Source organism: Terrapene carolina, unplaced genomic scaffold (assembly GCF_002925995.2).
Source record: "Terrapene carolina triunguis isolate 2854851 unplaced genomic scaffold, T_m_triunguis-2.0 Scaffold171, whole genome shotgun sequence".
Taxonomy (NCBI): domain Eukaryota; kingdom Metazoa; phylum Chordata; order Testudines; family Emydidae; genus Terrapene; species Terrapene triunguis.
The window spans coordinates 4,588,334-4,615,732 of record NW_020664522.1 but is presented as its reverse complement, the minus strand read 5'-3'; the positions used below and the strand labels follow the sequence as shown (position 1 = coordinate 4,615,732).

Here is a 27,399-nt window from a genome sequence, read left to right as displayed (position 1 = left end):
TTCCTTGACCACAGTATTACTCTAGGACCAATATTGGCACTAACGCAATGAGAATTATATAGCAAATAGCAGCGAACTTCAGCATCAGCTTTTTATTCTGAGTAATATCCGTTGGATTAACACAGCCACAGTCAGGACAGAGGTTATGAAAAAGAGCAGAAGAATTCCAGCTGAAAATGTACAACTTTACAGGGCCTTAAATATTTTTTGTTAAACTGACTTCTTTGGCTGTTACTAAATAAATACTGAACATTCAGTGTTCTGCCAGGTGTGGATGAAAACTCACCAGTTTCCTAAGGAGAAGTCTAAAAGTCTCTTCACACATTCTGATTACTAACGACAATGTTATCGAACTTAAAGCCACATGCAGTGCTTGCCAAGCACTTGTTATACCGTACCCACATGAGACATTGCTTGCAAGAGGATTTGTAATTGTTGGATTGTTACAATTACTGCTTTTCTGTTTAAGACAGAAAGGGACAGAAATGACAGATGAAAAAGGAAAGAAGAAATTAAGGTTGTCCCCCACCTGATTTGAAAAATATAAGGATACACTCTCTCCTGAGAGTAACAAGAAGATAATAACATGGGCATTATATTTACTTTAAAGTGAAGCTATTGCCTGTTTCTTTCCCCTGGAATTTTCTGGAACAGTTCATGGCCAGTCCTGGTCTGAAGCACCCACTCCTATTCCCCAATGCCGGTGCACAACTGCTTCCTCTAAGCAGGGAGAAGCAAACCTGATCTAGTGAAAAATCTGTCCTAATTCCAGTCCAATGAACTCTGGAGAAGGTCAGATAAATTCAAAAATTAAAAAAAAAAAAATCTGTACCAAAACCATGAATTACTGTCTCCCCTGCTCAAACGCCCCCATGGTATGGATCCTTACAAGCCTAATGTGAGATATAAAAAAATAAAATGAGTAAATGGTTGGCTCTTGGTCTTCTTATATGAGGTAATTATATGGCAATATCTCACCAACTCACAATCTTTAATGTACTTATTCTCACTGTGAAATAGGTTTTTACAAATGAAGAATGGAAGCCCAGAAAGGCTAAATGACTTGCCCAAGGTCACATAGGAAATCTATGGAGGAGCAGGGACTTGAAACCCAGGTCCTAACCACTGGATATGCTTCCTCTCAGGTATTAGATATTACTGTCTACAGATATTTAAAAAAAGAAAAAGAGGATGTTTTTGTAAAGAAAGGAATCAATGTTCATGAATTAACCAGAGCACAAAATAGACAAGAGAGGCAGCGAGGAACATTTAGTCTAAGTTGTAGGGAAAACATTATAACCATTAGAATTGGAAAACTTACAGGTCTCTGCCACCCTAAATATCCCAATGATTGAAGGAGCAAGCACTAGATTTATACAGGAATTTTTCCAACAGTCTGGTATTTGCATAGGGATACCAAAGTACTGTAGTAAAAATGTTTTACAATATATTAATAGAAGATATTTTAAGAAATCAACTCGGATTTTATGATTTTACTATCAGCTTACATACAATGGGCAAATAGGTTAAGTCTTTTATAGGGCTGGTTTAAATTTTTCCGTTTTAACTGTTTTTCAACTAAAAGAATAGTGTCTGCTTTCTGTGGAACATTTCGATTTTTTGTTAAAAAACCGGAATGCCTGAAAAACAAAATATTTTGGTTTTCAGCTGAAATTTTTCAATATTAAAATTTCCACTGGGAAAAAAAATCAACATTTTTGGGGGGCGGGGTAGGGGAGAAGGGGTAAAACCTCATTTTACCTCAGATAATGGGCAAAGTCCAAACTTTGCAATGCAAAGATTGAAATACTGGCAGTTGCAAAGGAGACGGATCATTGAAATGGGGGCATTACCTGGAGAAGGAGGAGCACTGGAGGACGACTGCTGTGCGGAAAGAGATGCCCAGGATTGCTGACGGTCTGAGTCACAGCAAAGATGCACACAAGAGACAGAAAAAGGAGGAGAAAAAAAGAGACAGCTGGAGAGACTGCAACATGTCTGTCTTTAATGCAAAGTCTGCGTTGCACCTGTGATCTTTAAAATTAAAAAGGGAAAACCACTGAGGAAAGGAGTTTTAATGCATGTCTTTTCATTTACTATTGATTAAATATAAGTAAAATGCGTTGATGAGTATTTTCTGCCTCTTTTTAGTATCATTTGAAACTAAGTCCCCAGAAGGGGAGGCATTCTGCCTCCCTCTACCTTCCCATGCACAGTGGAAGAAGATCTACTGCTAAACTCTTATGGGCTGTAGATTAATATTCCCTCATGCACCTACCCTGTTCTGCAGCATGGTGTGGCCATAGCTATGCCTTCTCCTTGTCCCCTTTGTGGAGCCATGTGCCCCCAGGGAATAGGGATGGAGCCTCCCTTCTATTCCCCTGAGTGTAGGGAAGGTAATTCTGCCTGACATTTCCACTGTCCATACAAGTTCCAGCAAGATAAGTCTCCTTGTGCGCTACCTCTCACAACAGTATAGCCAAATAAGGACCAGACTCAATCTGGCCCTTGGAGGTCATAATGTAACTTCCTGTCGTTTTTTTGGCTCTTTAGTACATTATATTATAGGTGGACATTTCCCATTATAACAACCTGCTTTCAATTGCTTATAGCCTTGCCAAACTTTAACCATTTGGGCTGAAATTTCCCATACTAGGTGTCTGCCTCAGGCTGAATTTCTTGGGGAAGTTTCAGCCAAAATGGTTCGGTTGTTTCCAAGAATGAGATTAGCTAAAAAATATGTTGTTTTGCCATCATTCAAACCATTCTTGCAGTTGTTTTGTTGAGAAACTGTGGCACCTCCCATGCTTTGCAGTGGTATGTCCTCCTGATGTCAGGGATGTGTCTTTTGCTGTTCCCTTGAAAAACTGCCCAATTTATGAGACTCCACCTCAGTCATGCTCACAGGCACAGAAGAGATGTACCAGAGTTTGGCAGCTAAATTCTCCAAAGAGTCCATCTGCACGGAGCATGCGCCATTCCTTTACTGCTCCTACGTGGTGACTGGACTGCAAATGCACCATCCCACAGAACAATTCAGCATGCTGCAGCCTAGTGCTGCAGGGGCTGAGCACGACTATCCCTAAGGTTGCACAGGTAACCTTAATTCTAGCATTTCCTACCTTTGGAATGCTTCACTTTGCAACCTTAATGTTATTTTAATGTAGTTTTTTTGTGTATAATTGTATCCATGCTAGACTCAGGTACAAAATATATACTTCTCTTCTCTCTTTCTTCCTTTCTCCCCTAAAACCATTTTGAGGACACTGTGGGCCAGATTCTCAGGTCTACCGAGTTCATTTTATGCCTGCGTAGGAAACACAAAATGATTTTATACTTGCTGGAGAGCCCTCTCTGAGAATTCCCCGTGTTGGGGGAATCTCTTGGTGACAAAGCAAGCAGAGGTGACTATGCTGTTCATACTCCTCTTCTCCTCTGCCTATTCCACCATCAGAATTGCACTTCTTGGGTAAGGAGGGAAAAGGTATGGGAGAGAGGCTCTGTTATGATGATTCTTTGTGGGTGCAAATTAAAGATACATCTCCATTCCCCCTGCAGCTTTAAGTTGCACCAGGGCTGGGCAGAGCAGAATCAGGGAGCCACAATTAGCTCCCTGTCATCTCTCCCCCATCCCCTCCGCACATCACCACTGTGCCCGAGTTCTGTGTGGGCCAGGTAGAGAATTCAGCCCTGTACATTTTTGGACAGCATAATCCAAGTTCTGGAGTACTTGGACTCAATTCTCTATTACTTAAGTCAATGGCTGTTTGCCATTGTCTTCAATGGTTGCAGAGACAGCCCCCACTGTAAGTGGGGTCTCACGGTACTCTCACTAAAGCCTTGATGGTTTGGCACAGCCCTTGCTCTAACCCTAAAAATATTTTGGAATCACTCATTGAAAGGGTTATAAGGAAACACTCATAAGAAAGCTCCACCATGAGCATACTTAGAAAAAGCACACTGACATAATGACTTAAAGGGACAACGAATCCAGATCGCAGCTATTTTCTGTAAAAAAGATAAAGTGGATTATTTAATTTTTAAGGGCCCATCCATCTTCGCTGATGCCTAAGTGCATTTTAATAGATGCAACACTCACACATGCATTTTGTATGAACGACACAGGAGGTTGTGCCTGGAAATTTTGCCGGTGCCCCATTATTTGTTTAGGAAATGGTCTGGGTTCAATCACTGGTTGTTTGGTCATCTTTAGAAAGGCATATAACTTGGTTATGAATGATGCAAGGGAATGGAGGGTGTCTGCCACTTAATAAACAAGTATTTTATGAAAGAGCATCATGATATTCTGCTTTTTAATTACATTGTGATTGTGATTAGATGTGTGAGAATGCACATTTTTGTCTGGCAATGTGTCTTGTGTAGTGAAGGGATTATAGCAAGCTACTAGACACATACAAGAGCACTGCAAACTATGTTACATTGTCAAAGTCTGGCATGCTGTATATAAAATTATTTTCCTCAACTTACCAAGCCACTTGAACATTCCTGTTTGTCCTGTATACTTGTAAGAGTTTTGAGAGGACAGAACACAGATAAAAAGGAGAGAAAATAAGTGTCAGAAGAAATAAGAGGAAAACTTTTGATTGACAGCTAAAGAGTTGATACTGAAGGGGCACTAGTATTTGCCAGCAAATCATATGGCCCCTTAGTAGTTTTAGGGACTCAAAAATTTCAAAGATGGGACCTGGCAAATGTAGGCATTCATAAAGCTCTCACACTGTGCTGTTTCGCGGGAAGATATTTCTCAATGGTTGATCCACAGAGTCAACTTTGTCCTTGTTCACCTGCTAATTACAATAGCATTTGGCACAACTGAGTTTAAGTGGCAATTGTTACTCAGGAGAAGCCCAGGAGGAATGAAAAAGCAGGGAAGATGCGGATCAGGACTGTTGTGCACCAGAATGACATAAGGAGATTAGACTTCCTGCCTGAACTAAAATATGCCTGGTTTCAATAAACACTGCAATCTCCTCCTCATTTTAATGACCATTAAATTTAAACAAAGTCAGCCAACTTTCTAAATAAAAAATTTAAGAGCTTAAAAATCTATATGATCTGTAAAATGTACCTTTAAAAATTATACCTCATTTGCTTCAGTTAACATTCTTTTTGCCAGAATTAAAACACAGAAGTTAACAGCTTTTAATACAATATGCTAATAACTTTAAAAAGAAATCATATGTAAAATAACTGATGAATTTACAGTGTAACTTTAAAAGCAACAAGATTGTAATTGCAACAGGACTATAAAACCGGTTCCGTTCTCCTTCTTTATGGCTCCGTCCCACAAAAGAAATCTACACTGATGAATTACACAGAAGACCATCTGCATTTATGAAAAGTGCTATATATAACAGCTAAATGATATTATTATAATACTACATTATATGAACTTGAAGTAATAGCTTTCTAACTCCAAAACCAACCCCAGGACGGGAATCGGGCATACATGGTTTGCAGTGACAAACCAGATTTCAAGAGCAGCCATGGGTCATTGTTTAAAGTTTGGGTGTTAGCATACTGTGGATATGGCTCACTTGAATTTAGTCTGGGAAGAGACCATAGAATCGTAGGACTGGAAGGGACCTCAAGAGGGGATGAGGAGGATGAGTTGGTGGCCAACTATAGTACCTCCTATTGACTTAAGTACCAGGTGGCTCTGGCATCAGTTGCAGAGAATTTAGCTCTCCTGTCAGATAGGAGAAACCTTCAACGTTGGCCTATCTGCAGTGGAGCATTTTCATGAGGAGAGTTATTGGGCCTCATCAAGACTAGCCAGTGGCCAAAGCCAAACAGAAAATAATCCTTGTTTGGACTCCTAAGAAAGGGGGAGGGAGGCGGTAGTACCACAATCCCCTCTCCTACACATACACACTTTTAACCATCGTAACTAGGATCCTTTGTGTAATTAGTCCATAGCCCAGTATTTTAATGTATGTTATAAAGGAATTTCTTACCAGAATTTTCATATGCATCAATATTAAAGTCAGACTTCCTATCATCCATCACATGGTCATAAGTGATATGTGGAACAGTTAACATTTTATCTGGAGAAGAAGGTCCATTGTCCTTCTCGGTCTTAAACTTCTTCTTCACCTAAAAATATGAATACAAATTAGATCTCTTGTAAGAACACACACTAGAGTGCCTCCTCAATAATGAAATTTACTTGATTAGATTAACCACAGAGGGGAGTCTGACCATTTGTTTTCATTAAAAACTCCCATGACAATGTTCACAAGAGTAGGATATTAATCCTGGTGTCCTGGCCAAATTCTAAGTTGAGTAAATGCAGTCTGCCCATCTGAATTCTCCTTCCAGTTGGATTATAGTACTATCTTTCATTTCCCATCCGTAGTCTTTCTCCTTTAAAGGCAGCGGGGCCTGGATCAGCAAAACCCTGTTCTAAGGCATGGCCCTTTAAGGAAAAGTGTTCTCTGGGAGAGTCAGCTGTCAAGCTGGGAATGGAGGCCAGGTATTTAGTCAGGTGATTAACACTCAGCTCATAGAACAACTGCATGGAGCTCAGTCACAACATGATTGAAGGTAGTGAGGAATAGCACTCGTGAATCTAGAGTCCAGGAAGACTCAGAGGAAGGCTCCCTGGGGCAGAAACTGAACCCCCATGAGGGTAAGCCAGGAAAGCCAATAAGGGTTACAGCATAGCCCCAGGAAGGAGGGATGTGGTCACCCTGTTTTAGGGGCAAAGAGGGTTGAGCCCAGGGAGGATAAGAGGCCTGTGAAGAAGAAGCAGGGCAGCTTGTGGTTACAGGCAGGGCTGGATTTCCAATTAGACACAGTAGGCACATGCCTAGGGGCGCCGGTGTTCTAGAAGTGCCTAAAAGTTAAAAGTGGGTTAAATGTTTCATTTTTTAAGGAAAACATGAAGGTCAGCTGTAGGCAGGAGGGGTGCTGAAGATGCTGTGCCTAGCGGCACAGAAGGTGTAAATCAGGCTCTGGCTACAGGGAGCAGAAAGACCTTTTATTTAGGGCTCCCAGGGCCTGGAACCCATTGTAGAAGGTGGGAATGGATTCCCTCAATGCTGCCACCCTGGTAAAGTGTGCAATGAGCCTTGTTGTTAAGGGGAGGAGGAAAGGACTAACCAGAGCCCAGGAGGGCTGGAAGTTGAGCTTGGGAAAAGAAGGGTCAGAGACTACTGTGTGCCTGGCACAGATCCATGATGGAAGATTAGTGTTTTCCTTTGGACTCTGAATACCCCAGAAGGGGTGGACTTTTGTGACTTAGCTGGAGGGCCAACTCACCTCAGCAAATGAAACCATGCTGATGGCCAAGGAAGTCACTGAAAACTCAGGAGGGAAACTGTGGCCTGTTGACTGCAGTGCATGCTACACCACGGGGGACATGCTTCATGGTCCTCAACATTTGTGTTACTTTCCATTGTTAAAACGTTGATCACATTTCACTTCAGAAACAGCTGTATTTCAGCTGAGATGTTATTCCTATTTATGAAGGTTGCTTACCTCCTCCCTTGGTTTTTTTTTTTTTTTTTTTTTTTTTTTTTAGAGTCAAGATAAGTTTTTATTGAATTCTAATGCTTCCAGTGGTATATGGCACAACTTTGAAATTTAGCAGAGGGGTAGTCCTGAGGTCAAGTAGGTGCCTTTTGATGTGCGCACAAAAATCCATTCAGATTTGGCAGAGTTCCAAGATATTGAATATTGCCACCAGCAGTCTGTTCTGATCAACAGAGCTTGCCAGAGGCTTGTTACATCATCCAAGCTTCCACCCACACTGAGCATGCTCTCCACGGTATTTCTTCAGCATGCAGCATAGAATGGAACCATCAAACAGGCAGGACACAGACAAAATGAATTTTCCCACTGCTTTTCCCAACAAAATTCCTTTTTATCTATGGGAAGGTGCACTGGGCTAGAAGCCAGGAGACGATGAACTGTAGACATATCTCATTTTACTAACTGGTGTTAAGACTTCTATAACCTTCATAACTCTTGTTTGTTGAGCCAAGCCTCATACTCCACACTACTCTTCTTAGCCTCATTCATTCATACACAATCCTGGCTGCATTCACAGAGCATCATCCTGTGTGCTAAATCAGGCAGGGGTCTATGGAAATATTATGTGTCATACAATTATATAATAATACATATTTGCAAGGGTGCAGAATTAAGGTTGCACAAGCAATTTTAATTCTAGCATTTCCTGAGTTTTTAGTGTTTGATTTTGCAACCTTAAATAATTTCTACGTGTGTGTGTGTGTGTTTGGGGGGGTATATATTATTAGAGAAAAATCAAAAACAGGACATCGGATCTGAAACTTCTTGAACTTTCACAACCAGATCCAAACGTGAATCTGAGTTTTTCTACTGGTGTTCACCTTTTGTATATTTAGTAGAGATAAGCAGTATTCAGATGCAGTTAAGGTTTCATAAAGGTTTTGGGTTCAAATTTGATGGTTTTAGCTGTTCTGGTCAGACTTCACTCAGTCACAAATGACAGAAATCTCACAAAATCACCGGTTTGATTTTGGCTTCATCTGAACCATAGCCTGAAAATAGACCATGTCCACGTTTAGAATTAACCTGCAACTAAAACTGTAGAGACAGGAGGTCAGGACTGAAATCCAATTCCTCTCTGAAATCTGAAGGAGCGCTGATTTCAGGTTAAGATTTCAGCTTCTCTCTAGTATGTAGTTTGCAAAATTCCCTCAGTAAAAGAATGCAGAGTGTTTTAGGGTTCTTCAAGAAAAGACACTCCAAATATTAGATTGTTATTCTCATTATCATTGCCAGCTTATTTCGCAAGATGATTTTTTTAAACAGGATAATTCCTAGGATCATACATATTGGAATTATTAGTAAAAAAACCTGCTAATTCAACAATGAGTCATGTATGTTACAAACTTTATTCGATAACACATTTAAAATAAACAGGTACTGGCTTCTGTGCTGAAGAATCATAGTATCCTCCTAATTCAGCTATTATAAACTAGACAAAAGTGGCTTGATAAAGATAACGGCAAATTAGGAAAGGAAATCAAAATAATTTTTCGGAAGGTAAAACAAGTTTATCATACTGCCTACATAAAGCACTTGTGGTTTCATGGCTACGATGGGCCAGATCCTCGACTGCTGCAAACAGACATACTCTATTGACATTAATTGACTTATGCCTATTTAGTCCAGGTAAGGATCTGGCCCAATATTCTTTTTCACTTCCCGGGCAAGCCTGTTACATACTTCTGCGCTGCACTGAAAAACCGCTGCAATCGGAATGGGTGAAGTAATGCATAATATAAATGTATTTTTGCAAAGTGCCTCTCATAGCAAAATATTCTGAAGTGCTTTACAAGCCGTTTACATAGAATATCACTGAGGTGCAACTAATTCTGGGGTGGAGGGAGAGAAAGAGGCAGCTAACTAGCACACTCCACAAAGTTGGGGGAACAGGACATTTTAGCCAAGGACACACAGACAAAATTCTTATAAAGTAGTACTCTGGGACCATGAATGGCAATTCCTTAAGAAGCGGAAGCCCCCTTGTGTCTGTAAGAACATGCAAACTGGGTAGCCGGATACACAAATGGGTATTTGCAGACAATTATTCAAATGTGGGTGTGTGCACGTTTGCGTAATGCAAGTTTAGGAGGGCCTCTGCTCTTTGGAAATTTGGTCCTCTTGCTTGAGGCAAAGCAAATAGGACTTCATTTTTTTCAGGTTTTATCCAACACTCCCAAATCATATAAATCAAGTGGAACTCAATTTTATCTGCCTCATACAGTTCAGTCTACCTACTAGGTATTTATTTTAATTATACTGTATATACACAGTTGTGTTTGTATAAGAACATATATTATTTGACATGAAAGGCTACTGTATATAAACACACTGTGTTATTACCAAAGGGGCAGATTGAGCCATAAGAATAATATTTGAGAGCAGCACAGTATTTTATCATTGCAAGGGCAAGTGCTCGCTTTATCTTCCCATTACTCATTATTTTGCAGTGTCCTGCATTCAATTACTGGTTGATATAAGTGAGTTATGTCACTGCTGTGTCCCTCAAAACTCTCATGTCCATCAAAATCAAACCAGTGAATTGCAGCAAAGTAAACTACAGATATAAATGTTTCTATCTGGAAAATCCCATTGTTCATTTAAAAAACAAAACTTTAAGTTCAAGCAATATATTGTAATACAAATACAATTTATAGCCTCTGGAGAATGAGCAAATTCCATTTAATCTACCAAGCAAATGTATTCAATGAACTACCAAAATGGGAAAGGAAACCAGGGTTACTTACCGATACCATTACTGATTTCTTTGATTTTGGACTAGGTGACATCAAATGATAATTTTTGGCAGGTTTTCTTATGTATATTTTCCATGTAGAAGAGTCTGGGTTTTCTGCTGCATAGCATCTCCATGCAGTCTAAAATAAATGTTAGCAGTACAATTATTACAATAGATTCATTGTTAGAGCTTCTAAAATGTGATTTTCCTGAAAGTTAAAGAGGATATTAGAAATTATTGATGTGTTCAGGTTCCTTCAGAAATGAAGAGTAATTTATCATTTGGCGTTGTGGAAAATCCTCATTTTGTAAATTCGATCCATCTAATTTTAAATTGTTTGATAAACAAAAAAGGGGGAGAAATGTTCTTTATTTAACCACATCTTTTATTTGCAATAAGCAGGGTCAGGACAACATGAAGAGGGAAGGATGGGCTCATAGGAAGCCCTCTGGGCTGGGACTCAAAAGATCTCAGTTGAATTCCCCGCTCTGCACGGACTCCCTGTGTGACCTTGGTTGGGCACACCACTTAACCTATCCTGTGCTTCAGGTCCCTATCTGTAAAATGGGACTTCCTGGTCTTCCTGACCTCCCAGGAAGTCAACTCCCTGAGAAGCTGGCTCCCCAACTGTCCACTTGGCAAGGCTCTTGGAAGCTGGTGCTCCCAATCTCCATGGCAACCTACCTGGTAGGCTCCCCGGGCTCCCCAGGCGAGCTGGGTTCCTGGGGGCCCAGAGAGCTCAGACCAGAAATTTTTGAAAAATTCCATTTTAGTTCCTCCAAATTGGAATTTTTTTGAAAGTGTTCATCCCATGGAAAATTTTGCATAACTGACCTTTTGTTTGGATTTGTAATAGGTTTTGGTTTGTTCATTTGTTTTTTTATTGAAAATGCAAAATTTTCTGTAGGATAGAAATTTTGGTAACTGCACAGCTCTAATTTGTAGTTGCTGCAAGATAAAAGAGTTCAGCTCTAACAATTCTTGTATCAGACAACCAACCATCACAGGATATTTTTTTGCAAGAAATTTAAAACAGCTAATCTGAACTGTTTGCACTGTCTTTTGTGGAGAATATTTCCAATTGCTCTGGCCATGATTTTCCCTTTAAGGATGGGATTTTCAGAGTCACCTAGGAGATCTGGATTCCCAATTAATTTTTAAATGGGAATTTGGTGTCCAAATCCTTCAGGCAGCTTTGAAAAAAAAAAAACACTCAGCCTGAGATAAAAGGGAGAAAACAAATGCATTTAAAATATAGCAGTCCAGGTACCTGAATGAGAGATGCAGCGGCTGGGATTTGACGGTTAAAGTGTTTCTGTCTTTGTTTCTGTTGTACTTTCAGGGCAAAGCCTGAACCGAGAATTCCCTAAGGGAAGAAAGAAAATAAAGATCTAACGTTTAGAAAAAAAAATATTTCACCACTCTGGCCAAATTACATCATATTAATAAAGTTTTATTCGGCATCATAAACAACTTAGATAATTATTCAGGGGAAATGACTTAATATGCAGTAGTTTTCAGTCTCGGTTAGTATTTCTTCTTGGAACTTAAAATGTTAGTTCTTTTGTGGCCTGATCCAAAGCCCATACAAGTCAATGGAAATCTTTCAGCTTTGGATCAACCCTCTAGAGAATAAGCGTAGATGGTATTTCACAGTCTGAAAACCACATAACTGCTTGTGCAGATGAAGAGTCAAATCTGAAAGAGTGTCTTTACCCTGATTTGCCTACCCCTTCAGTGTGATGAGAAGTCCATGTATTATTAAGTCATAAGCAAGCTTTTTTTGGATGCATCTATAGTAGGAAAATTGGGGCCTATGATTCTCCACCAGTGGTAGCAATGGTGGAAGCTGAAGTGTTTTCAGGACTCAGGTGAGTTTACCGCCATGTCATCTGACCCGACTCAAGAGCAATTAATATATGAGGTCTAGTAAACCATTCCAAAAGTAAGCGTAGTCCAGTTCACTTGTTTAGTTATCACCTCCTCTGTGGAGACATTTAATGTAAGGTTTAACAGCACAGTGGTAAAAACAACTGAGACCTGTTTACACTATGGCCTCCAACTGCACCACTAGAGAATAGTGGGTTCTAATTATGCCAGTGTAGGCAAGACAACAGGGCAGCTGGCTACCTTGGCTTTACTGTACTGAACTCTGCCGCTCATCAAATGTTCCAGTTAGAAATTAATAGGAAATGCATTTTGTTCTCTCTGAAATTCATTTAACAGAGGTCACAGAGGCGATGACAATTAAACAAGTGAACCATGCTACATTTAGTATTGGAATTATTAAGGGTTTGCAGTAGACCCAAAGACCCATTCCAGTTGTGTTTAGCTGCATTAGTATTTCTTTTTGAACATGCTCTTAGGACAAGGTAGAAGCATACAAGGCTTATTATAAACCAATTATTATTACCAGGAGGACAACACCTAACTTTTGTTAGTTGTCCTATGCAAAAAACAGATTAATTATTTCTCCTTTGTATCAAAATAACATTGAAAATAAACTTATTTTACAGCTACAACTAACTGGGAAATCTGCCAGGCAAGTTATAAGCATGTTCATGGACATAAAGACGTCAGAATAATTACTTTAAAAACATCTCTGAAGACATTAAGTTCAGAAAAAAATCAGAACCAAAGAAATAGCTTTACAAGTCATTTTATTTATCAAAGATCATTTCTGAGTAATAGAAAGGGGGGTGAAGATAAGAATGGAAAAGAACAGACAAAAACAATGCAAATTTATACCTGTTAAAATACTTCTATGCATATTCTAATAAAGGTTTAAATCTCCTGATTCAGCAAAGCACATGCTTAAATTCATCCCTGTTCAGCAGAGTATTTAAACCCATTGCCATCAATGACACTTAAGCACATGCTGAAGTGCTTTTGATGCACTGGGGCTTTAAAAAACTAGATCATCAGCATTAGTGCACTCACAAAAATGATTTCCATGTGAATTTAATGAATTGTACACCTCTAAAACCTGAAGAGAAAGGTATTTTCATTTAAACTCTAGCAAATGTAGACTGCACCAAATAGAACACTGTATAAAATTAATAAGGAAACACAAAAATTCTTTTTAGCTACTTTTGATATTTTTAAAAAATGTTGGCACATTGAAAATATTCATAAATGATGCAATGGTCCATTAATTCATTTAAGAACAAACTGTCAGGAAATAACCCATAAGAGAACCTACCGCAGGAAGGGCAAAAAATGAGATAGCAAACACGGAAAAACAAGATGCAATGGTCTTTCCTATCCACGTCTGAGGTACCTTATCCCCATAACCAATAGTTGTAACAGTCACCTGTAAAGAGAAGTACATATGGCATTACAGAAAATATTAACATAGCCTTCATTCATTTTTTGACATGCATATTCAGTTGGTTACAATCAAAGATGCAAAATTATGCACAAGTCTATTTTTCACACAAAGCATTTATATTAAGAATTATACTATGTTGCCATTAAATTGTAGTGCTGATCAAAAGTTTTTCCACATACAAAAAAATGTAAGAAAGTACACTTTTAAAAAAAAATGAAAAAGTCTGCAAAACCATTTTGGTTTCATTTGAAATTTTTCATTTAAAAAAAATATGGATGGAAACTTGATGAGAGTTTAGTTTGTTCTTCAGTTTTTTCTTCTCTCTCTCTATGCTATTTCTTGGTGTGTGTTTGCTATTTCAGGGAGGTTGTTTTCATTTTTTTCATTTTCAAGGCTTTTTGTTTTGTTTTTGGGGGGGGAAGGGGAAGAAAGGTTGCATTCCATGTTTAATTGATTAGCTTAGTCACCCATTGTAGGATTTTTCAAAACTGAAGCTCTTCATTTGTGAAAATTTTTGCTTTTGGAAAAAATTCTATAAAAAGATAAATGCCAAAGAAAAATTTGAATGCAAAAACCCAGTCAGCTTGCATTAATGTGATTGCTGTTATGCATCCATCAGGTTACTCCTGTCTTGTAACAGGAGTAACATCAAAGATGGGCAAGGACCTTGGGCCAGATTTTCAAAAGTATTTAGTTGCTTAATAATGCAAATAGAGTCTCAGTAGGATTTTCAAAAGGACCTAAGCAGGTTAGATGCTGTTGTGTTAATTTCAATAGAATAAATGGGTACAGAGAGTTAAAAGTGTTAGCATAAGCCTGTAACTGTCCAACATTACACAGTTAAACAAAGTTCAGAGTAGTATCTGCATAGTTATTACATTGTACTGTATTAATATATAAAAATGCTCAGTATAATTTTCATTCTAGCAAAAGTTGCTTGATTTTTAAAAGTTCTGAGCAATCTACCTCTTCTTGCTGAGCACTTACTAATTTTGTTGAAATCAACTATGGGAATCAGGCTTGGTTTGCATGTAAGGCAAAGTTTACTCTTCTAGATATTTCAAGTGTTTATCCTTTTGTTTTTAAAATCTCATAGTAAAAATACAAATTAGCACATTTTTCAACAGCAGAAAATATTTATATGCACCTCCTGGTAGTGTGTGAATTATACTTTGTTCGCTCAAAATTGGTATTGTAATCTGATACTAAAAGAGAAGGCAATGTTTGAATAATTGTCAGCTTGCTAGTTTTACAGCACTGTTATTGGTAGAACGACCGAGACCTGCTCTGCTGCTAACTTAGGGCCTGAGGATCTGGCATGATCTCAGGCGTAATTACATTGCTTCACAGGAAAGACTGACTTAGTTAAGTTCAGTCGATAAGTTCCTAATATCCAATTGGTTAAACCCAGTATTGAGGGCATATGCTAATGGGAGGAACTGATCAATGTTAAAACATTGACTAAAGCATCTCTCTCTGAGCAAGGATGTATAAACAGATAATTCTTCTCTCTAATAAAGAGTGTTTTCAAGCACATTTGCAGTCGCAGAGAAAAATCCTCAGGTAAGAAATACATCAAAGTAATTTTAATAGGTACAAAACAAGTTAATTGTAGACTTTTTCTAGAGTCTCTCTCGGGAACACAAATCAGTCTGCCATCGTCACCCTTTGGAAAACAGTGTGGGACTCAGAGCCAAAATGAAACTAATATTCATGGAATAATCTTACAGTTGAGACAAGGCTGCTAGAGCTGTGCTTGTACAGGCAAGGACACTGAGTCAGCTCCTGTTGCCACTTTTCATGGCCATGCCTCTCCCTAGGAGCTCCTCTTGTAGTGAAGTTCCATGAATAAGGTACTTCCCACCAGAGTTATAAGTAGGGCTGCCAACCCTCCCAGACTGGCCGGGAGTTTACTGCAATCGGCATCGCTCTCCCGATGGCTATTGAAAGGAATCTGGGAGATATTGGGCTGCTAAAAGTCCGGTTGATGGCGCAGTGGGGCTAAGGCAGGCTCCTTGCCTGCCCTGGCTCTGCGCGGCTCCCAGAAGCGACCAGCACATCCTTTTGGTTCCTACGCGCAGGGGTGGCCAGGGGGTCTCTGCGCACTGCCCCCACCCTCTCCTGCACCCCAACCCTCTGTCCTAGCCCTGAGCCCCCTCCAGTACCCAAACTCCCTCCCAGAGCCCGCACTCCCTTCTGCACCCCTTCCCTCACTCCAACCCCTTGGCCCCAGCCCGGAGCCCCCTCCTGTATCCCAAACCCCTCATTCCTGGCCCACCCCAGAGCCCATACCCCCAGCCAGAGCCCTCACCCCCAGCCCTGAGCCCCCCTCCTGCACCCAAACTCCCTCCCAGAGCCTGAACCCCAACCCCCTGCCTCAGCCCGGAGTCCTCTCTCATGCTCCGAGCCCCTCAGCCTAGAGCCAACCCCCTGCCCCAGCCCGGTGAAAGTGAGTGACGGGCGGGGAGAACAAGGGGCGGGGCCTCAGAAGGGGAGGGACAGAGGCAGGGCCTTGGGGAAGGGGTGGGGCAAGGGTGTTTGGGTTTGTGTGATTAGAAAGTTGGCAACCCTTGGTAGGCCTTTCACCTAATTGGGCTTGATTAGGTAATCTCTTATGAAAATCAGGGGTTTTATCCCAACTCAGCAGATGTTATGAAGAAAAAAGAAATCCAACAGACTCAGCAGATCTATAACCCAATATAGCTGATTGTCAGCAATCTGTGAAGCAGTTCCAAAATATCAAATGGTCTAGATGAATTATGTCACTTTCATTAAGATGATCACAAGATCTTTTGATCATGAACTGGATCAAAGGCTGGACAATAAAGCCATTGACCATTTTATAAAGTTCTAATTTAAAAATCCCATAACAAAACAAATAAAAGTATTTTTTAATGTAGATGTGGAACTGAAGAAGTCTATGGCTTAATTATAAGTACAGAGATTCACACATCCCATCTTAAATTTCAAAGCAAATTGGTTCTAACTCTCTAATCTGCTGTCAAGCAAATTAGCAAATAAGCAAAAATCCCTGTTCAAACAATGGCTTAATTTCATCAATCTGAATAAAAAAATAAAAATAGCTATTAAAACAACACTGATACAGGGAAAAAAATATTTTTCTTTATCTTAATACTAATTTGGGGGTTTAATTCCTCACAGGACCTCACAAATTGAGTAGTCATCACCATAGTCAAAAGGTACCTCATTTATCAACGAATACATGCATATTTGAACTGAAAAATTAGATAGTGAAAACAAATTACAACTAACAGATGTAGCCCCATTTTTAAAAACTTTAGCAAAGAAATTCAGTTTCAGTTCACTGTTTTTCTCCCCAAACTCTCAGGATGCTGTTTCCAATTATTGAAGGAAGGATAAAAGCCAAGGGACTACATTCAATGTCCACCTCTGCCATAGATTTCCTGTGATCTAGGGCAAGTACTTTAATCATCTTGTGCCTCAGTTTCCCATTCTTCAAAACAATGATAATTATACTTAATCACCTCACAGGATGTTTTGAAGCTTGATTCATTAATATTTATACAGCACTTTGAAATCCTACAACGGAATATCTTCCTTCCATTTACTAAAACACTGTGTACAATATAAAAGCTTTTCTCAATACTGATGATTAACTACCTTAAAATTAAAAAGTCAAAGCCCTTTAGCTATATCAAAAGACATTCATGAGGCATTACTGTTGTTTCTGTTAAGTACTTAGTGCTGTAAGTAACATATTATGTCAGTTCTCCATTATGAAGACTGCACCAAGTCATTATTTACAGGAAGTCAAGGCTTTCTCCTGTGCGCTGCAGAAATAATGGAATTTAATACAACAACAACAACAACAACAGAGCAGTAGGTATAAATTCAGCCTACAAGAGCAATTAAAATTCTCACAGGTCTTCAACTCTCTTTACCAGTGCAAGGGCAACTATAACTGAGCTTTGCTAGAACAGAATAATAGCTCTTCCCAACAAACACAGTCTTGCCAGGGATGTGGTTTTCCCAAAATTCCAACTGTAAAGCACCAAAAAACCCCAAAGCCAAAACTAAACAAGCCCCAAATCAACCCAACATCATCATCTGAGTGCCTACCAACTGCTCCTTTAAGATGCATCAGTGCTTCTGAAACTTTAAACCTTCACAAACCACTTATCAAAACAAATGTGCACAGGTCCCACCTCCCTAAAGACGATAACTGGACAAAACCTTTTCAAACAATTTTTTAATCCAAAAAAAAAGTGCATATTTAGCGACCAAATAGTTTCATGAATTCATGTTGATTTTTACCAAACAGTTCATTTTTTTAGGGGGGGGAGAAGGGGGCCTAAAAATGTGCCTCGAACCCTCAAAACATTGTTTCAATATTTTCAAAATGAAATGTTTCAATTTTTCAGTTTGCAATGAATTTTTGTTTCAACATTTCTTTTAATTTTATTTGTAATTTAAAACAAAAAACGTTAAAAATTAATGTAGAAGGTTCAGCCACCTCATGGGTGGGCAGAGCATAGCATCCTTTCTGTCTCTGTCGTCCCTTGCCTGCAGCTACTCAGTAGTCTGTTCCTTCTTGCAACTCAGCCCTCCATTTAGGATGCTTAGAAAATTACTGCTCCTGGGGTAACAAAGTCCAAATGAAAACCTGAGATCTTAGTGACCATGTACTAGGCCTTTAGTCCTGATCTAGACTCATTAGTCCTTGCCCCTTTACTCTCTCCTGTGTTGATGTGGTAGGAGAACCCAGGCCTGCCCCCTTCTCTGGGTTCCAGCCCATGCGTTCCACCTGATAAGCAGTGAGGGCCTATTTCTCAGGATCCCTCACTGGTTCCCTGGGCTCCTTCCCTTTTGCAAGCATCTGTCATGGAGCTGCACTCTCCAGTCCTCTGTCCCTACAATTTCATCTCTCGGTGCAGCTTTTCTCAGTCTGTTGCTAAGGAGCTCTCTCAGGGTGGCTCCTAGCCTCTCTGGAAGCCACCTGGAACCCCTCTCACTTCCAGGCCGCTGCCAGGGTATAAGCTCCCTGTGACAGACTGTAATAATCCTGAAAACACCTCATGGAATGAAGATAAATTTTAATTTAGTTCAGAAAACTTTACTGAATTAGAATTAATGCCTTTGGGGTACACTGTGTGAAAAATGCAATTGTGCATATGTTGTTGTGGAAGCATTGGATGTGCCTTCTGTAGAAGGGAGTGGGGATGCTAATGAACATCCTCCATTAGAAGCCTTTGAAGCTCCCCTGAAGAGACCCACATACTAGTTCAGACTGGATTCTCCAGAGACCAACTGACAAAGAAAACACTTTTGGCTAAAGAGCCTGGGTTTACGCTGACTCAGGGCATTCTCCTTGATCCAGCTAATGGACAGGACTCCTGGTTCATGGAGGGCCCCAATCCTTAGAAGAGAATTGGAAGGACTCGGCCTATTGAGGCCTCATAAGACTGCATCCTTATTCTGAGCTGAAACTCTGATTAACTTGCAACCACAAAAACTCCTACAGTGGTGTAGTGCTTATTAATATGTGTGTAGGTTCTTTTATTGTTTTTAATACATTTTTTCTGTCATGCTTTTTACGTTAAATAACACAGTAGGCTTGCTTAGAAAGAACTGTGTTGTAATGTATATCTGTTGGAATCATTTTGTTATCGGTCTGTGAAGAGAAAGCGAGCAGGTCTGTCTAGGCAGACTGTCTTTGCTGGGAAATACTCAGGGAAAGCAGGGAACTGTGCAGCCTGGTAATACCCCACTCAAAAGGTAAAAAGAGATACAACTGGAGAGCTGGAAGCCAAGAGAGGGTGCCCTTGCTGAACCACTGAGGGGAAATGCCCTGAACTGTGACACTTCCTACAGCAGCTCTCCTCCCTCAGTCCTCCCCTATTGGCCCTGCAATCCTTCCATGACAGGGAAGCCCCACCTGGGGCACCCTCCAGTGGCAGGCTACAGCACAACAAGTGGGCCCAGCCTCAGTTTCCCTTTTTGTCCACCCACAAAAGAAAATCTATCTCAACGTCCAAATCAAAAGTCCACCGTGATAGAGCATGCAAACCCCATATTGGGCCCAAAGGGCTTATACCTTTTGTAATACTGAGCTCAGGTAGCCCTGTTCCCCTGGGCCTGCCAAGAATGCTTTGGCTGGAGGAGCAAGTTAAAAGGAACTCAGAAGCCCAGTCAAAAAGTGGTGGACAAGCTGCAGGAGAGACAACTCCTTCTCTGGGAAACCAGGCAGAAGGTTGAACCTGAGAGAGGACCACAGACCAGGTAAGGCCCCCAGGCAGTGTCTTCTGCAAACACCACCCCCTTTGAGAGCCAACAGGTGCTGGCAGGGCCCTGCTCATTTGGACTTTTGTTCCGCTGTTGACTGTTTGGACTGTAAGGGCCATGCGTCAAACTGATGGAGCACAGAGGTAAGAAACAGCCCAGGGCAGTGGCCTTAGACTCTCTGCAAGGAGGACCCTGCCGGTGTTACTTCTCACAGGGCTGTGGGCTGGGACCTGTTGGAGAAGGACATCCCAGGTCCCCTACCACTCGCCCTAATGGTGCAAAGGCCAAAACATTTCTGATGTAGGGTCAGAACCAGGCACTTCTACTGCCCCGATAGAGAGATAAAGGGCTGGAAATCAGGTACACTAACTGCTGGACTGACCAGCTCTCTAAGCACCCTATCGCATCCAGGTTTAGGCATAATTTATTCTTGTTCAGGTACAACAGTCCACAGAACCCTCAGGATCAGGGCGGCCCTAGACTAGCTGCCAGCAACTGGCGCCCTAGGCGAACCATGCAATTGGCGCCTCCCACCCCCAAGGGCAGATCGAGGCTGAGGTTTTAGGTAAACTGGGAAACATTTTGCCCCTTTTTTCCTTTTAATGTTTTTTAAACTTTTTTTTTTTAAACAGAGGCTTAATTATTCGGTTTGTCCGTCAGTCTGTCTGTCCAGCCAATGTTTCTGAGATCAGATAAAATAGACACACGAAATTTTCAAAAGAGATTTGTACATGACAGATAGATGATATTTCAGTCTGATTTCAAATAAAAATGCATTAAAATGTTAATTATAATTTTTATTATTACAAATCTAAAATCATCCATTACACTATCCTGCTTTAACTGCCATTATCACCACATCCAATATAGAAAGAAATAAGAAAACTCTTCAATGAACTTTAATTTGTATTTATAAAACATTCCGAATAAAAAACATTCTGTGCTCTTAAAACGTGACTTTTCTTGCTTTAAGTTTTGAAAATTCAGTCTAGTTCTTTTAGATCCAGTTTTCCAGCTATTTCATGCTCTATTGACATTATGGCAAGTCCAACAAGTCTCTCTTGCACCATTGTTGAATGCAGATATGTTTTTATCAATTTTAACTTTGAGAAGCTAAGTTCCCCACTAGCTACGGAAACTGGCAAAGTTAAAAGAATGCATAGAGCTATCAAAATGTTTGGAAAACTGTCTGAAAGTTTATTTTCACAAACAAACTTCAGTACTTCTTCAGGAGTGGAATGTTTCTTAAGTCGTCTTGAAAAAGCCTGAAGCTCACTACACAAATCTGTAGCACCAATGTCTTTTGAATTTTCATGAGTCAATGCCGACTCCAATTTTATACAAAATTCTCTTATCTGTTTTGCTGTTTTCTTTTTCAAGCTGTGGATATCATATAGAAAGCCAAACACTGACTCTAGCTGCTTCATCTGTTGAAATCTTTCGTCAACCAAGTGAATAGCAGTATCAAGGATTGCGAAGCAGAAATTCACTTTGAACCTTTGTTTTGGGTCCTGAATGGGTGTGTCTCGTCCTTCATATGAAAACTGCTGTTTCTTTTGCCGAATGTGAATTGGCTCTGGTTCAAATTCTGTCGGAAAGTCTATTTCTTCAGCAAGCTCGAGAGAATCTAACAGTGTTCTTTCAAACCCTTCATCACTTCTGAATTCCTCCAGAATATTTTTAGTTTGCTGCAGTTTTTGAATAGCAGAATGTATGTTCTTTTCCTGAAGCTGCTTACTAGTGCGGTTAATCTCAAAAAGGATATTATACCACAAAATGAGTGAAGTCACAAATTTGAACTTGGAAAGGCCATTTGCAAGAGCTTCTGCATCTACATGTGCCGTATTGCCAGATGATCCAGTAAAGGTAGTATCATCAGAAATTTCAATTAGGGCATCATAAATGTTTCCAAGTTCATAGCGAAGAGGCTTCAAAGCATCAATGTGACTCTCCCATCTTGTCTGACTAAGTGGTTTCACAGTTAGAGAATTCACATGGCAAGTCAGAATCTCCCAACAGCTTGTTGAGCCTGAGAAAAACACATAAATATGTTACACCAGGTCAAAGAAACTGCTTGCCTTCAAACAGCATCTAGCAGCATCATTGACAACCAAATTCAGAGAATGCGCACTGCAAGGAACGAAAAAGGCCCTAGGATTGATTTCCATCATTCTCCTTTGCACACCATTGTCTTTACCCTTCATATTACTCCCATTCTCATAGCCTTGGCCACATAAAGTTTTCAACAGATAATGACATTGTTTCAAGCTCTTGTAGAATAGTTTCAGTCATAAATGCTCCAGTCGTCTCCTTCAGTGGTACGAAACCAAAAAATGTTCCTTTATGAGCACTTCAACATTATCTTCATCTATAAAACGAATGATCATCGTCATTTATTCAACATGACTCACATCTGGTGTACAGTCCAGTATTATTGAAAAGTATTTTGCAGAATGGGTAGCTTCTACAATTTTCTTCTTAATGGCATTTGCTAGGATTTGAATCAGTTCATTCTGCATATTTTTTCCTAAGTAATGAACCTGTGTTTCATGATCAGTTATTTTATGTAGATACTCCTTCATGACTGGATCAAACAAAGCTAGGTATTCAACAAATTTTAAAAAGTTTCCATTACCTGGAGTGTATAATTTTTCATTTCTACCACGGCCACGGAATGCTAAATTTTGTCCACCGAGAACTCTCACTAAAGCAATCGGACACTCTAATATTTGTTGCCAATATTCTTCTTTTTCCTTGATCACATGTAAATTTTCTTCATCGATAGTTTTTCTTTTTTCCCCCCAATCATAATTCAAGTTCTTTCCAATTTTGAAAACATTCCAAATGTTCTGTACTTCTTTCATGTGAAGAAAGAATTGAAGATACGTTTTTCCAGTCCTTCGAACCATTTTCTGTAAGTGATGTACCAATTGCTTAATTTCTAAACAATTTGCAGCAAAAGCAAAACACAGAGTCCTTCAGCACTGAATACTGTAACCAGTTTCGATGAATTTCTTCCCCAATAATAAAAAGAACGATGAGTACTTGTGGCACCTCCTCTTGTAATGCTGAGCAGAGAATTCTCTTTTATTTCCATCCTTAGGGAAGGGAAATTCATGAACTTGTTCGGGTCCATGTTCCATGAGAATTTGCCGCACACTGTCATCACATCTGGGCCATGAAGCTGGGTCCCCATACTGTAACTTGTTTGTAACTGCCTCATCCTTTCTTCCTTCTACTTCATTTACTTCAATTTCTGCATGTGTCTCTGAAGGTGAATAAATTTTCTCCACTTCCATATCAGTCTGATGCTGTGAGCTGCCTTCATCTAGAAGTAAATTTCCACCATCTTGAGTTTCCAAACTGCTTTTTTGAGGATGTGAGCTACCCTCATCTCAAAGTAATATACCCTCATCTTGATGTTCCAAACTGCTTCCATGCGGATGTGAGCTACCCTCCTCTCTAAGTAAAATTCCTTCATCTGGATGCTGTGAACTGCTTCCATCTTTATTTGGATTAAAGAGAAAATATTTCAGGAAGGATCCCTGCTGTTTTGCTTGGTCCTTTTCCTTCTCAGCCTTTCATTTATGATACTCAGCTCCTGAGGGTTTTCTTTTTCCTCTTTCTTCCATGGGGCATTTGAATATTGTTATGTACCAACTGTGCTCCCGACTGCAAGAATTATAGCGTTAAGGATGGCGGACACACCACATGGTTGGCGATTTAAACCACATTGCAGCCATCCTAACACGTCTTTTCACTGCTTAAAGGTTCAATGATTAGTAACATACACTCACTTACCTATTAAAACCATTAGTTACAGCATTTACACAGAAACAAAATGACCTTTTTCGACGTTATAACTCGACACCGATTGTTTGGAAAGTAATCCCCTTCCGCACGGTTACCCGCTTGAAGTGTGATGTCATCACTTTCGTAGTCTGTTAAGCGCTAACACTGTTACTTTTCTTTTATGGACATTATTTATTACATGTGAACTAGTTATAACAAAGAAAAGTTCATAATTATACAGCCCGATAATATCGCTAAGGTTTAACAACGCTTAAAGATACTTACATTTTGGATTTATAATGCTGAAAGACATTATTCTTTATTCTTTGACACCAAGAAACACAATATCCCACAGTATTCGCTCAATTCTTAACCATCTACCTGCGACGTGTGTTCAAATGACCGTTTGACATGTATCAACTCGCGATATCTCCGCTCTACATGAATTTCCGGCTATGCGACCTTGATGTATATTTGAATTAGGTATCAGTAGCATTGCAGCTCTTGCTGCTGGTGGCTGTGTTTCATTGTGGCTGAGTTATTGCTTATCAAAATTGCGGAGTGGGTCATCTTGACCCTATGTCGCAAATTGAAAAAAAAAAGTCGCTAAAATTTTATTTTTGCAGTAAATAAAAGATTTGACGTAATAATTTCTCAGAAATGTAGAGAAATGAATTATAATTCATATTCCCTCTGTACGCACATGGGAATTCAAATAATGACATCTTCATTTCTTCACCCCCACATAAGACTTCACAACTGCTCTGTATTATGTACCAATGCATTTTGTGTGTATTTGTTGGGTGTTCTTTAAAGACCTTCTGGAAATAGAGATCCAAATCAATTTCTATTTAAAAACAAACATTTTCCTCTACTCTTGTAGCTCTAACACACACACCTACTTCCCAAGTTCAAACACACACACACACACACACACACTGCCCTCCTCACCATCATATTATTTTCAGGCTGAAGTTTCAGCCCAGAATGAAATTTTATGGCCACATTATAATCCCCTACAGAGTGGAATACTAATTTTACAGTTGTAAAATAAGGGTTTATAATGGAAATACTAACACAAGTTATGCTAGAGCATTGCAAATGCATTGCCATAATGAAACTAAATTGATCCAAGAGCTTGCCTATTAAAATTTCATTACAAATCAGCAGGAGAAGCTAACTGTTTCAATTAAGAACAAAATCATATGTATTCATTCCCTGCTTCAGCACTTTGATCTGATGCACATCACCACAAGGACTGGTGTTAGGTATAATCTTATTTGCATTAAATACACATCAATAGTCTGGAGTAGGGAACAGGGAGGGGAGCAAAAAGGTTGAGACTGTAACAAGGAATAGAAAGGTTAGTCAGTACTGAGGAGGAAAGTGATTGTATTCAAGGGCACTTGGACAAAATGGGGACATAAACTAACCAGGGACATAACTCTGTTCAAAAGAGTGTTGATAGTGCCAGGCACAGAGTTGGACATTTACACAGTTGCAAAAAATAAATGTCAAGAATGCATGATCCAGAGAGATAATAAAAATGATAGATGCCATTAAAGTGAGGGAGAAACACAAAAACAAAAGGTTAATTAATAGCCAAGCATTCAAGCAGTAAAGGAGAAATTTCCCCATACAGAGGTACTTAGCAGCTTTGCCTCTCTTCTTGGAACTTCAGCAGAATTGTACTAGGCATTGCAAAGTACATGGAATGTCACTAGAGAATTATTTTTCCTCCATGTACAATACCTACCATGAGTAAATTAGGTTACATTGCAGAGAGACAAGATGGCTGAGATCTTTTATAGGACCAACTTCTATTGGTGAGAAAGACAAGCTTTCGAGCTACATAGAGCTCTTCCTCAGGTCTGGGAAAGGTATAGATGCATTCTTCCTCTAATCTACCTGAAGCACTACGGGACATCCAAGATTGCATCAGACTGGTACACTCTCCATAGCTCATCTGGAATTAAACTATAGTCTCCTCCTCCTCCGGAGTCTATCGGTTCAAATACTCTCCTGTCTGCTTTCTCCACTACCTGGCACCTTGCCTAATCACTTACCTTTGTGCAAAGTGAATGTAAAATTAGACCTTTTTGATTTGTTAATGTTTTACAGCCACTTTACACAGCGTAAACAACAGATTAGGCCCTGTACGCTCTTATTTTACTATACAGTATGAGATCTGCACAAAGTAGGAAAAAGCCCACAGCGGATACTAAAGAGGCAGATGACATTACATTTTGAAAGTTCTGCAGAGTGATGCAATTTTTTCTTTCCTTGTAGTCCATATATTAAAGATGTACATTATAGCACACAATCTATCCCCTAGAAATTCCTGCCTCCACCCCCAAGTACATACATGTCCATTGCATCCTTTCAGGAAGAAGGATTCGAGTTATGTTCTCCAGATGAGAGTTAAGTGTTGTGCACTACTGGACACTAGAATTCTGAAACACGGTAAGACACTTGGCTTGCTTTCTTGATCATTGCTGTTACATACATATTCCAATGCACTTCTTAAAGCATTTTCTTTTGAAAATCTAAGTCTTTTCCAGTCAGTCACCAGTTCAGCCTCATAACACCCCTCTGAGGTGGGTAAGGGATGTGTGTGTGTATATATATATGCATCACTATCTACCACGAGAATGTGTCTATCACTGGGGCAGACTGCAGCAGCTATTCAAAAGTATACAGAAACACTTCCCACAGAAACACTTCCCACAGTCAAAAAGAATAACATATCCAACTGAAACGGCAGGAGACAGAAGGTATTTGCTTCAAATTAAATTCGGTCAGGATACTCTAATTAGCATCTCTGCTCTCATTAAAAGTATCATGATTTTAGGTCTCTTCCAAAAGACAGCGCCTCAGTGTCCCCTAACATCAAACTTGGCATTAATTCAGAGTGGACTCAGAGGAAAGTGTGTCACCTTATCAATTATCTACATCACTTCGTACAAAACCTAGCTGTTCTTTATAGGTCTCCTATTGAAATAGCGACCAAGTCTGAAACTACTTAGCTTGGGAGATCTGGCAGCACAAATAGGTATGCTAGAGTCTGAATGCTGGAAATCAGATAAAAGCTTTGGTGCATGCACAGACAAGCCCAAAGTTATTTTCTCTGCACTGTGAAAGAGAGGCTGGTACTAGGTTTAACCAACTTACCTTTAACAATCACAGAGCTTAAGAGAGAGACCTGATTTTTCCCCCTTATTATTTGTAACGAAAGACATCACATAAAAATAAGTTGTACTGTACTGTATTAATGACGATGTAGGGAAAGATTGAGGATATTTTTTGTTTGGTTTTCCCCCCAGAATATAAGGTGACTAAACTAAAGGAAATTAATCTTGACAAAGATTTTAAAACCTCACAGCAGGTTTCAGATTTATAAATTCATATTCTTTAAAAGAAAATTTTGAAAAAATGCGTTGATTTATTGCTTGCAGTGTTATGATTATTTTTATTCAGAAGTAAATGATCTTATGGCTGTGCACACACACAGGCAGTAAAACTCACAGGGAATACAGACAGCTTTGTATCCAAACCTAATAATTAATCCATTGTTACTTGTTTAGATTTTACAGTACACCAATATCCACTTTCATTGTTTGAGAGACTGTAGCATGCCAACCCACACTTACTAATCAAATAAATGGGAAACAGTGGGAGATCTGCTGACCACCATTAATCAGGGTATATGCACAAAGTC

General features: G+C 39.7%; 1 protein-coding gene across 1 annotated transcript in view; it reads right to left on the bottom strand.

Annotated features, from left to right (window-relative positions):
* KCNQ1 (potassium voltage-gated channel subfamily Q member 1) overlaps nt 1–27,399 on the bottom strand; it is a 549,152-nt gene that overhangs the window by 342,136 nt on the left and 179,617 nt on the right. The window contains exons 7-10 of the mRNA XM_024209178.2: nt 13,497–13,607; nt 11,565–11,660; nt 10,305–10,433; nt 5,979–6,117 (exon numbers count right to left, since the gene is read on the bottom strand). Of these exons, the coding sequence (XP_024064946.2) occupies nt 5,979–6,117; nt 10,305–10,433; nt 11,565–11,660; nt 13,497–13,607 (475 nt within the window). The remainder of the gene's footprint in view (nt 1–5,978; nt 6,118–10,304; nt 10,434–11,564; nt 11,661–13,496; nt 13,608–27,399) is intronic.